At 44.5% G+C, this 13,249-nt stretch overlaps 1 protein-coding gene across 1 annotated transcript in view; it reads left to right on the forward strand.

Annotated features, from left to right (window-relative positions):
- LRMDA (leucine rich melanocyte differentiation associated) overlaps positions 1-13,249 on the forward strand; it is a 1,186,567-nt gene that overhangs the window by 653,416 nt on the left and 519,902 nt on the right. Inside the window, exon 5 of the mRNA XM_060406709.1 lies at positions 6,647-6,764. Within this exon, the coding sequence (XP_060262692.1) occupies positions 6,647-6,764 (118 nt within the window). The remainder of the gene's footprint in view (positions 1-6,646; positions 6,765-13,249) is intronic.

The raw sequence follows: 13,249 nt of genomic DNA on the forward strand, positions 1-13,249 counted from the left end.
CCCAGTGAGCATTCTCCAGCTAATCTGCAATCTGGGCTTTGAAGATCACAGGAAAGCAAAGGTCACGACCTAGAGATCAAAGTGACAGAAACCCACAGAGTAATTGCTGGTTCCCCTCTGTAGAGGGCCTTGGTCTGTCCTGTGGGTGTATTATTTGCACTGAGACTTCAAACGTGCTGCCGGTGAACTGTGAGGGAAATCAGCTGGCCTTGGCTGGTTGTCAGGCGTTCATTAATGCTGTAGGTGAGCTCACCTCGGCTCATTAGAGGCAGAGCGTTGTCATCTCTTCACTCGTGGTGTTTGTTCATTACTCCGTGGTCTTTATTGACTTTTCCTCACCGTCCTCCCTTACCTGAAGGTGTGAGGGGTAGTGAGACAAGCAAATTGGTGCAATACGAAAGAGAGGCGAATATGGATGTATTTATTGTAGATGAACTTGGAGACACATAGAAACCAAGCAAGCAGACTGAAGCTTAAGAGGCTGGGGCAGCATTAGCCCACCCCTTTCATGGCACAGACGGAGAAACTGAGGCTCAAGAAGGCGGCAGAAACTGAGCCAAGGCCACAGAGAAAGCTGAGCCCAGAGTCTGGGCTCTTCCCTCTACCTGTGAGTCCACATGCTTTTTGTTGGGAAGACCTCCCTCTTGTTTTTCCCTCCAACACATACACTTGAAAGCTTTGGTCTCTCCAGTAAGCTTCATTTAAGCGACTGCTAACTTTTCAAAATTAGTCAGAGACATTTAGCTGTTGATCAGGGTTTTTGATCAGCATGAGGTAAGCAGTGTTACCAAATGGGCTTGATGCCATCCAGAGCAAAGAAGCTTGATGTTCTGTTGGCGTGTTCACGCTCTTCTGTTAAGCTTTGTGAAAGGATGAGAACAGTTCATGGATCACCTATTGTTGCCTTCAGGGGCCCCCAGTGGGGGGTGACCCCCAGCTTGTCTCCCCATTTCCCATGCATGAGAGCAGGAAGGCAGCAAGAGGCAATAGGAAGACGCATAGAATGCTGTAATGGGAAGGAGGTGGGAAAAGTCCCTGTGACTCCACATGCAGTTCCCTTGAGACCTGGAAATGTGGTGTGTCTTGGGTAGAGTCTCAGAAGAAGAAACACGGCAGCCAGCCCCAGGAGCAGATGCAGGAGGTCTGTCTCAGTGTGCCTGTAGTTGTGCGGAGGGCCTGGGGAGCAGCCAGATCCCCCGGGGGAGCAGATGTGGGCAGGAGACAGCATCCTCCCTTCCCTTTGAAGTCTAGATGAAAAGTGCCAGAGCTTTTGGTAGAGAAAACTGACTTGGGAGCAAAAACCAAACAAACCAAAAAAGGCTATCTGCTGTTGTTTCTGTCCCCCTACCAGTTGTAAGCATCTCTTTAGAGGATTTATTTCAGGAAGTGGCACTTGCTCTATGAAGAGAGAGAGAACCTGAAAAGCTGTGTGTGGGTCTCACTTTTCGAGAATCTGTGTGCAGAGACAGGTGGTTCTTTGAAAACCTTCCCAGGGTCCCTGGTCTCCTCTGGGTAACCTCACCCTCCATGTCACAGCCAGCACTCCTCCCGGCCCTAAGGCTTTCTCCCAACCACCTTGGGAAGGTCAGGAAAATTGGCATTGCCCTCTGGAGCTGGGGATGTGAGCCTTAGAACTTAGACGGATCTCTTTTCATTAAGCAGTGCCCTGGCTTAACAAGCAGTTTTATAAATCTGAAGCTGTCTCCGGGTGCTGCAGGATTTATGGACGGGGGTTTCTGCCATAAAGTGGTTTATGATGGCTGCCTTCTGTGTTATTAGTAGCTGTCTCTTCCTTCAACCATTGCTGTTTGATAATAGCTTTAAAACACCCAGAATTACTTACCTGCAAGCCCCATTCCCGATAGCCCCTGTTGACAGTCTGAATAAGTTTACTGCCCTTTTGTTGTACTTTACCTTCAAAACAAACTGATTGAACCATCAATAGCTCGTGGAAGCTGACAGAGGCATGTCATCTGGACTAGCCCTGGTGATTGCAGGTTATCTGGGGGAGTTAACCTTCCTGCATTGTTAACTGAAATGTTTTATGTACTATGCAACTTTAGGATACGGCTGTGATAACCCTGGTAACTAAGTAATACATCACAGTAAAGAGATTTTGGTGCAACAAATAACCCTGGATTAAATTTACAAGGGTTGAATTGATATTGTAAAAGCCTTCATTCTGTGGCTTCGGGAATCCTCTCTTGTATTTTTATGGCAAACTTGTATTATACTCAGGATTGAAGCTGCAGCTTTTGACACCCTGACATGACCTAGAACAAAGGGAAATAGATCTCCCAAGACCAGAATGGGACAGGCAGGCAGAAAGCTCACTGACTAAGCATTGGCAGAGCTGGTTTAGAGCTGGTTCCACATCACCAAGGGGCAAGAAAGAAGGTCTGGTGGATATGGCTTCTGTCTGGGCGCTGGGGACCATAGACACTGGGGGCAGGACAGACCATTGGCTGAACTGGGAAGGATACACTTGGCCACCTTATCAACTTCATAATTCCAAAACTATTCATCCTTGTGGTGTTTATGTACGTGGACAGTGATTCTCAGCAGGCCTAGCAGCATATCAGCCTTACCTGGAAACTTATTAGGATGTTAACTTGAAACTTCATTCCAGATGCAATGAATCAGAAACTCTAGGGAGGGACTCTGTGATTTGTGTTTCAACAATGCCTCTGGGGGATTCTGTCACCTCCTCAAGTCTGGGGCCCACTGAGCTAGAATGTAAGTCCATTGAGAGTAGGGACCTTGTCTGTTCTGTGCATCACCTATTCTTAGCACCCAGCTCAGGTCTTGGCATGGTGGGTGAATGTGTAAATAAATGAAAGAAGACATCTCCTAAGGGACATACTGTGAGTCCTGAGCTGAGTCTCATACTAAACTATTTGGAACAAGCCTTCCTAGTGTCTCTCAGACATCTTTAGGCACCAACCACCTGGAAATCCAGGCTGACCAACTGGGTGGAAGTCAGGTCACCCCTAGTTTCAGGGGAGCTGGCAGCCTGTTTCCTGGATGTTTCTTTGGTGTTGAAAGAAGAGTGCTCTGAAAACAGTAGCTCTTTGTCATCTAAAATTTTTTAACTAGCTTAAAAGCTAGTGCTTCTCTCTCTCTCCTTTGATTTCAGGGCTGTGATCCAAAGTGGGGCGAAATGACAACCTGCTGTCTGTTGTCACCATGGTTCCTGCCAGCCCCGTGAAGACATCTTTCATTCCATCATTAAACATTGGCTGATTTTCTAATACTGATTTTTCTTCACCTGAATATTCATCTTTTCCCACCCTACACTTAGTGGGTGTCTTTATTCCTTTGAGCGTCACTCCTGACATATTGTTTCTGCCTGTACGTGTCTTTATTTGAAAGAATCTGTTGTCATCAAGACTTTGCTGCTACAAGCAGAAGATGGAAGTTTTCTCTGACACTGACTGAGGCCAGTGGGAGTTCTTCTGGAGGATAGAAAGGTATTGAGGCCTTTGCAGAACTTGCCTCATTTAGAGTAAGCTTAGGTGGCATTCAGAGAGGGAAAGAAGAGGCTTAGGGAGAAGTAAGAGAGAAGATAATGAGTAGCTTGAGGCCAGGGAGAGAGCAGGAAGTAGGTAGTCAAATTTCCAGGACTTCAGATGTTGGTGTGGAAATTTCTGAGCAGGAAAAGTATACCACAAAAGAATTTAGAGTATTTTTGACTTTTAGTCATAGGAAGGCTGTGACTAGAAACCTCTGAGCTATTTGGCATTTGAGTGATCAGCTGAGTCTTTCACCTGGACAAGCATATGTGAGGCCCTTTGATGATGTGAGACCATCCTATGAACTGGGGGTGCTGGCCTTGTGGACCTAAGGCTCCACTGACAAGGGAGGCCTGCTCACACCTCAAGTAATGTTTGCACTGAGAAAAAAACTTAGTGTTTGGGAACTGCTTTAGGGCTTGTTTCTTTGAAGCTTTCTTAAGACTTCTTGTTCTTTGTGTTTGCAAAGCTACTTTGTGCATAACCTCAAACTCAGTGCTTAGCTGTGCCAATTTCTAATTTCTGTCTTTGAACCCATCTTCCCCATTATATCAGAATCCCTTAAATTGCCAACATCTGTTGGATCATAGAAAAAGCAGAGAATTCCAGAAAAACATCAACTTTTGCTTCATTGACTACACTAAAACCTTTGACTGTGTGGATCACAACAAACTGTGGAAAGTTCTACAAGAAATGGGAATACCAGACCATCTTACCTGCTCCTGAGGAATCTGTATGCAGGTCAAGAGACAATAGTTAGAACTGGACATGGAGCAATGGACTGGCTCCAAATAGGAAAAGGAGTATATCAAGGCTGTATATTGTCACCTTGCTTATTTAACTTATATGCAGAGTACATCATGCAAAATGCCGGGCTGGATGAAGCACAAGCTGGAATCAAGGTTGCCGGGGGAGAAATATCAGTAACCTCAGATATGCAGATGACACCACCCTTATGGCAGAAAGTGAAGAGGAACTAAAGAGTCTCTTGATGAAAGTGAAAGAGGAGAGTGAAAAAGTTGGCTTAAAGCGCAACATTGAGAAAACGAAGATCATGGCATCTGGTCCCATCACTTCATGGCAAGTAGATGGGGGAAACAATGGAAACAGTGAGAGACTTTATTTTCTTGGGCTCCAAAAATCACTGCAGATGGTGACTGCAGCCATGAAATTAAAAGACACTTACTCCTTGGAAGAAAAGCTATGACCAACATAGACAGCATATTAAAAAGCAGAGACATTACTTTGCTGACTAAGGTCCGTCTAGTCAAAGCTATGGTTTTTCCAGTAATCATGTATGGATATGAGAGCTGGACCATAAAGAAAGCTGAGCACTGAAGAATTGATGCTTTTGAACTGTGATGTTGGAGAAGACTCTTGAGAGTCCCTTAGATTACAAGGAGATCCAACCAGTCTATCCTAAAGGAAGTCAGTCCTAAATATTCATTGGAAGGATGGATGCTGAAGCTGAAGCTCCAATACTTTGGCCACCTGATACAAAGAACTGGCTCATTTGAAGACTTTGATGCTGGGAAGATTGAGGGCAGGAAGAGAAGGGGACAGCAGAGGATGAGATGGTTGTATGGCATCACTGACTCGATGGACATGAGTTTGAGCGAGTTCCAGGAGTTGTAATGGACAGGGAAGCCTGGAATGCTGCAGTCCATGGGGCTGCAAAAAGTTGGACACAGTTGAGTGACTGAACTGAAATGAAAGAGCAGGAACCATGTTGTAATCACCTCTGTATACCTAGCCCTGGCATGAAGTAGGTGCTTAAGAAACATTTGTGCAGCTGAAATGAACTGGTATTTTATAGTGTCCATTCTAATGCTTCTTTCCAAAATGGTTTGAGAGTGAGAAAGAAAAATTGGTCCCTGTCTTAGAGAAGCTTATAGTTTTGGTGAGGACATTAAACTGAAGGACAATTAGAAAATAATACAGTGTTAGACGGTAGGGTGCTGAAAATGCCTCCTTGGAGTATCGGGAAGGGAGAAAGCAATGTGGGCTGGGGATGCAGAAGAAAACGTCTTGAGAGTTGGCATTTGGAAAGATGAGTGAATACTGAGGATGCTGGATACGGGGAGAAAAAGTCAGATTCCCATGCAGATGATGTGACTTACCGCGCTTGACATTGGATACCCACCTTTTCTTCCTAACCAGGAAAGGGTCTAAACAATTGCTCCTTTGATTGGAGGAGTATGGGGGCTTGATGGAAAGCATCTGGGTCGGTGACTGTCCCTGAGGAAGGAGAGCTAGAGGCAGGTGTCTATACCTTTTGTATCATTTTTTATATGTTTATGTACCTATCTTCTGACCATGTGAGTCTTCTTGTCAACTCCATATACCTGCTTAAAGATAGTTCATCACACAAGTAGTCAGTCATTCAGTTATCCTTAAAGATGGTAATGGATCCCAAAGAGTCTTTGCAGGGAGACCATATGGCATATTTGGCTGTTAATGTCCACTAGAAACCAACTCCCATTGTTTCTCCTTGATGGAGATAATCTTCATAGTACCAGTGTAGAAGTAACTCAGTGATGATGAGAAAAAAGTCCTCAGCATGTTTCTCTGATTCCTCAAGGAAGCAGTTTCTCAGCTATGTATGTTCTTACTTCTATCCCAGAGTTGTCCAGGCTATTATCATTGTCCTGATGGCAAATTAAAAATCTCTTGTCTCAGCTTCAAAATGAAGATTTTTTTGTTCTCTCAAAGATGAGAATAATACAGGTGACCCATAAGAATGACAGTAACATGAATGGTATGATCAGGTTGTAGATTATTTTCTCTGAGAATTTCTTGTGTGTCAAAAATTTGGGGTCCATTTTCCAAAATGGAAAAAGGTAAATACATGGATAGGATCTTATTGGTGAATCCAGGTGTGCATTTGTGAGTATACCTTTGAGTTAAGAACAACCATTAGTGTATGTTTTGAATTAGTGTATGTATAAAACAGAACCATTTGAATTTCCCTGAAGAGGGATTATTCATTGTGAAAGAAGAGGGGAGAAGCAGCACCCAAGGTCTACACTTCTAAAGACTTAGTGATATAGTTTCCTGAACATCAGATAAATTGCACGAACCTTTGAGTCCATCACCCCAGTCTTCCTGAGCTGTCTCTGACTGTTCTCTTCCAGATGCTTTGTTCTGCACAAGCTGCCCAATTTGAAGTTTCTGGATGCTCGGAAAGTAACCAAACAAGAACGAGAGGAAGCTTTGGTCAGAGGAGCATTCATGAAGGTGGTGAAGCCCAAGGTAAGCCCTCTACTCTCTTGTTCTTTGTGAGCATTTATGCCTCACCTGCTGGGTACTCTTCAAGGCTGGAGGAAGTCCTCCTGTGTGTTCAGAACACACCAGGATTTCATCCATGGATACACCATTGGCCAAACAAGAAGTAGAATTTGGTATAAGCTGGGTCTTCCTGGGACTCTAGGGGGACATTGTTGGTATTACAAAGTGATTGGTAAGGTGATTTCAGACAGATGGCTCTTGTACCAATACAGCAGCATCACGCACAGCCTATGGTGATGTTCCCAGCATCAAGGAGAATTTCGAAGCAAGGAGGATTTCAGGCCTCCTTGAAAGTGTTTCATTTATAAGGTGAGACCTCTGCAGACTCTGGAGCTGAGGAAGGAGAAACAGGAGAGCATTGGACATTACTGTTTCTCAGGAAGGCAGGGTTCCTCTAGTGCCTCAGTGGGGGCTCTTCTTTCTCAGAGCCAAGGGGTAGCTGGGGGAAAGTGCTTGTCTCTCGTTCACAGGTGAGGGCTCAATAGCACTTGGAAATACTGTTAGCACGGAAGGCAATTTCTCTGACAATGCGATCTGAGACTGGTGTGTGCGTCCTTCATTTGGCTCTCCAGAGCCCAGGCGAACGCTGTTTACTGACCTTTGTTTCACCAGCTGAGTCTGCTTCAAGGCCAGGGGATTGAACGTGGTGTCATGTTAATGACAGCACTGATGAGGCAAGGGGGATTTGGCTTGGGGTCTTGGATTCACACACAAGGAGATTATTAAGGACATGGGCTTTGGAGGAGCTAGGATCCTTCAGTGAAGCCTGAGGCTGGGGAATGGACTTCATGACTCCTTTGGAGGTCCAGCATGTCCTGGAGCTCTGTGGAGCTGCAGTCACTTCCTGTGGGATCCTAGTCTGTGTGTTGAAATCTTTGGCCCAGAGATCCTTGAGGTCTCATTTGTCCTCACTGATGGACTTGGAGCACTCTGCACGTGCATTGGAAATGATTAAGAGGGAAAGAGGAAAAAACAAACAGAACCAAAACAGAAAAATGAAACCTCTTCCATCAAGTCGCTCAGCTGGCAGCAGACCTCAGGCCACTTTCTCTCCCTGAATCCATGAGGTGCAACTTATTTCCCGTTATGCTGAATAAAATTGCTAACAGTTGTGGAAATATATGATATGGAGAGTAGAATACTGGCAGATAAATGTATTGTTACCTGTTTCAGCATGTGGGAAATTAATTGAGTGATTCGTTTCGTAGCTATTAAAGTGTTAACGGTTTTCCTTATGGAGACACTGATTTGATGTATTGCTCATGACTGCCTTTAGTTATTCCAGCTTTTGTGATTTTGTTCAAATGAAATAATTTATTTCTTGGCTTCCTTTTTTTTTTTTTTTGGTTAAAAGATTCTAGGGACGGCCAGTATCACCAAACCAAAATACAACAAATGGAGTGTTTATAATATTTTGAGTTCCCACGCATCCTGCATTTCTCACCATTGTGGATGCGTGCATTTTATAGCATAGATACTGTTTCTCCTGCTTTCATTGTCTTTGACATGGAAGCTCTCTGCTGTCACTGGAAATCTGGAGAGGTCATAAAGAATACCCGTCATATTGGAATGGGGTGTCCATGATGCCCACTACTGTTCTAAAGTTCTTTTGTGCCCAGGTGTGTGCATCCTCACATAACCTTCAAATGTGGAAGGAAGGGGGCACTGACTTACTGCACAGATGCAGTAACTCAGGCCTAGGGATGCTGTTTGGGCTACCCAAGTCATGAGCTCATAATTGCGAAAATCCAAGCTTCACCCATGTGTCTATCTGCAGACCCCACATTGTTTCATCTCCTATTCCTGGAACACTGAGCTCACCATTCCCTCTGTGCCTCTCTCTGTCCAAACAGAACCTCCAAGGAAGGCCTAAGTGAAGAAAACAGGTAAAGGCAGGACTATTCTGCTGGAGCAGATATGGGGGAAAACTGAAGGCGTCCCCTGCCTTTGAAAGCAGGGACGGGCTCCCTAAAATCCAGCAGTGGCTGATTCTCTGAGTCATTAGCACCATTGACAGAAATGCTCTTCAGAGCTCCCAGTCAGTTTCTGATCACTTACAGAATCAGCTCGTTTGTGTGATTGACTCTTTACCAACACATCTTTACTAACTGTGTTAAGCTTTGAAATATCCATTAATTATCAATATTTGGCAAAAGATGAAAATACTCTGACAAAGCATCAAGACTTCTGGTGGTTATCCTTTTGTAGAGTCCCATGATTTTCAAACTGGAGAAGGGAGGGCTGCAAAACTCTCTGGTCTGTGCTTTCATCTATGGGTGCAGGAACAGGGAGAGGATGTAGTTCCCAAAAGCCCCTTGGAGGCAGAATTGGGATGAGAACTCAGCCGTCTGGGCCCCCCTGTGCAGTGCTCTATCTACCCCGTGACCCTTTAAGTGTACTGGAGGAGTTTTCTGTGTTGCCAGCTTCATATCTGACTCTCGGGCCTCTTGTGAATGGCAGACAATTCCCTTTTGTCTGGTTTTTTGCAGAGAGATGCGCTTTTACTTTTCTTTCAGATAGAAAGAAGCCAAATGAGCTCCTTGCTGAATTAATAAATTGGTGTTAGAAAGGCTGGTTCTCGCCTGCTCACAGTATGTACAGACATGTGTTTGTTCCTTGCAGGTGTGTGTATATGCGTTCCATCTCTGTGTATATATACATATGTATGTTCTGGGAGGTATGTGTACACTCAGAGTCAGCTCCTAAGTGGAGAGCAATTTCCTCTTGGTGAATTGCCGACGCTGCGCTGAGCACGCTTGGTGAAGACCTATTTTTCATCACGGACTCAGAATCTCAAGTTGGCTTCTGTCCTTTCGGAAGCAGTGGCAGTCTGTTTTGCTTATTCAGCAGAATGCTCTGATGGATGATCAAGGGGGCCGTGATTTGGGGAGCTGTTTTCATTTTATTCCTGACATAAAGTATTTGGGAGAATGGAAAATGCCTCTCCAATCACAGCCCTTGCCTTGGAGGTAGGGAATGGGCAGTCTGGGTGTTCTCGGCTGATACAAATGCAGAATCATCCAGCAACTCATAAACCCCCTCAAGTCTCAAAGGCTTGATACGGTACCTGGCAGGCCCAGCGCTTGAAGTGCGAGTCAGTTCTCAGTGTCTTGCACAATGACGCATTTCTTCTTCATGGCTGCCTTTTGGCTTTTGTTGTTTAAAAGCTGCCTTCTGTCTGAGTTCTGATTGTTCTACAGAAAGATGCTGTCATTCTTTAGGAACTGATAGTTAATGCTGCAGTGGCTCTTTTAGTCTTGCTTTCTCTGTGTGTGTATAGTGAATGGTCCTCCAACAGCTAGGCTTTGCTCATTTCCTGAAATTTTAAAGAAAATATATACTCTGAAAAATATTGGCCATCAGATCGTGGCATTGTCAATGCAGAGAGTACCCAAGTTGGACATAGAGGAGGTGATAGCCCCCCGAAGAACATCTTCTATAATGACGAGACTCTGACCCGCCCCACCACTGACTGCTCCAAGAAACGTAGATCAAAGCAGTGTGGAGGCCTGTCCAGGAGGGCGTGCCTGATAGGCATGCAGCCCTAACATCAGAGAGACAGTGCAAGAATCGACAGTCAGAATTGCTTAATTATTTCCTGGCATTGTAATTATTCATCCCTGTTCTGGCAAAGAGCACAGTTGTCAATTTTTTTGACATAATTATTTAAAACTGAGCCCTCTTGTTTACAGGCATGTATAGGAAGTTGGCTACCAATGGTTTACTCTTTGGAATCTTTATAGAAGCAATAGCAGCTACCAGGGCAGCTGGACTGAGAAGCTCAGCGTCTGTTAGAAAGTGTTTTTACACGTGTGTTTTTGCTTGTAGTCATGGCCATTCTCTTATAGGCAAGATAGGGTCATAGGTTTATTGGTGAGTTTTGGTGTGTCCTGGAAAATATGGCGTCCGTGTCTTCATGTAGGTTTCCTAGGGTGTATAGCTTGTGTATTTGTGTACTTTTGTACAGATGTGTTTATTGGTATGTGTGTTGAGGGGTACTTCTCTTGGGGTTGGGGGGATGCTGTAAGAATGTGTGTGTATGTGTGAGAGGGAGAGAGAGAGGAAGGGGAAGAGTTGAAAGGAGGGAGAGGGAGATGTGTAAAGGAATAAATGTGTAGCTTTGGAAATCTTTTATATTCTTGTCCTTAAACTGAAATTTGAAAGCTCTTTGGGTCCAATGACCACCTCCTTCCCTGGTTAGAGTACATAGTCCTGCTCTTGACACCTGGAGTTGGGCCCAAACTTTCTTGGGTACCTTTAGCTTCTTCTATCTGTGTCTGGTTTGGAATTTCCATGAAGAAAAAAAGCATATTAGGAGTAGAAGCATCTGGAAGCCCGCTCTTTGTTGGGATGAGGCAGCTGCGTACCCCCTGGGGTGTCAGGTCTTGAGGGCAGGGACTTGACTTTCTTTGCTTCTGTGTCTCTGGACCTGGGGTATCACAGAGGCTCAGCCAGTACCATCAAATCAGTAAACTGTGAACACGGCATGCTGGAAAATCCATCACGGAAGGAGGTTCGTTTTTTTATTGCCTCAATATGGTCCTCTGCAAAAGCAGGAAAAGGACACTTGCCTCAAGAAAATATAATAACTTGGATCCGTATGTTGGCAAAAAAGAGGGATTCTGGTTTGCATATCTGTTTTTCCAAAGGATGTTACCCTGCGACTATTTCTGATGGCAGACTTTGTGGCCACCGTGGTCCCTGGGATCCCGTCCCCTCCATGGAGCTCCACTCTTAGGATGCGGGCGTGGGTGCGATCTGAGCTCCCTGTCACTGCTTACATGTTCTCTGAGTCCTTCTCTTAGAACCCACCTGCTCATGTTAGAGCTTGTAGGGGAAAAAAGGTAGCTTCTCCCGAAAAACATGTTGGGGTACGCCACAAGTCTATGAGCTATTAAAGTGAGATTTTTCTCAGTCTCGAGGCTCTTGTGCTTTCTGTCTGTGCTCCTTTTTAAAGGAGCCCTGCCTCATGGCTTGTTTGTCTTACTGATTGGTTTCCATGCCTAGCCTAGCTCTTCACTAACTGCTACCTTGTTCTAAAGCCCAGTGTGTTTGTCCTTTATATGTTCTCTGCTCCCATGTAACCAATTGCGAACATGTGAAAGGTTATCCGAAACTACCTCTCGATGGCTTCTAGTTATTAACATTTGTTCCATGCTCAGTATTTTTAAAGCTATGTATTTTTCATAAAGCCAGGGGTATGCCTATAAATAAATTTGGTAAACTGTATGGACATGCAATTAAGGAGACAATAAGCCCATGTACATTGAAAGTTCTCTACTGTGCCAAACAGAATAAAATGAAAAATGTCAGTTGATTTTTCTAGATATTTCTAACTACCTGAATGTGTTAGTGTTTTATGGTTCATTTCTGTTTTCACACAGATGTTTCTTATCCTGAGATGTATTCAGATTCTCTTTCCAGTAACTTGATAATTAATCTTGAAAGGAAAATTTTTACTTAATTTCTTTTTTGAAAGATGTTTGGGGGGTGTGTCTAGAAGCAACTTCAGAAGCCAACAATTTTCAGTTTATTTGTTTTTATTCTTTTTTCTGATTTCAGTTTGCCATGTTCATTTGATGGGGGATCACTTAAAGATGTTGTTGTTTTTTTTTTCCTCATTTTTGGCACCATGGCATCCTGTGTCTCAAATAAGTGCTTCCAGAGTATTGCTTTTTAGAAGCAAGGTTGGGAGCTTTCTATGGCTTTGCTTTCGGATAACAACTCTCTGAAATCAGAGGTAGACTGTCGCAGTGAAGCTGTGTCTCCAGCACCCTAGCAAAGCTCTGTAGCTAGAGGACTGAAATTCACAGTAAAAGGGACGTGAAGTAGAACTGTAGATGGTGGTCGCATCCTCAGAACCATGTCCAGATGTCCCTGCGGCCTGGCCAGCCAGGTGCTTCGCACACAGCAGGCATCGTTCTCCATTAAGCCCAATGCCTGGGGAGAGATCACTGTCTGTTAGAGTTACTGGCTTTCGTTGTACCCTGATGGCCCACCTCCACATTCTTCCCCTCTGTGTCCTCCAGCATGCTGGCTTTTGTCCAAAGATACTTGCACAAACATATGCCTAGAGGATCTTAGAAGTAAGTTGCAGTGTTGGGGGGAATAAGTGTTGCTAGCATGCAGCCTCTGGATCCTACCCATTTTAGAGAAGTGGGGTAGTTTTCTTCATTTATCTAAGATCGTTCTTCTATCTTTGCCCTTGCCATAGCTTCCCACAGAGAAGCTGGCAAGGGCATACATCTTCCATAGAGAGGGGTATACTTCTCCATCCTGTTGACTTTGCACTTGGGCGGATGGCACTTAGGCCAGTGGGATGTGTATGGCAGTGACAGTATACAAACTCTAGGCCAAGACTCGTGAGGTACCATGTGTCTCCACTCACCCCTCTTGCTCACTTGCCAGTTGCTGTGGAAATCCCATGAGACACACATTGAGCAGACACA

This window comes from Ovis aries, chromosome 25 (genome assembly GCF_016772045.2).
Source record: "Ovis aries strain OAR_USU_Benz2616 breed Rambouillet chromosome 25, ARS-UI_Ramb_v3.0, whole genome shotgun sequence".
Classification (NCBI taxonomy): Eukaryota; Metazoa; Chordata; class Mammalia; order Artiodactyla; family Bovidae; genus Ovis; species Ovis aries.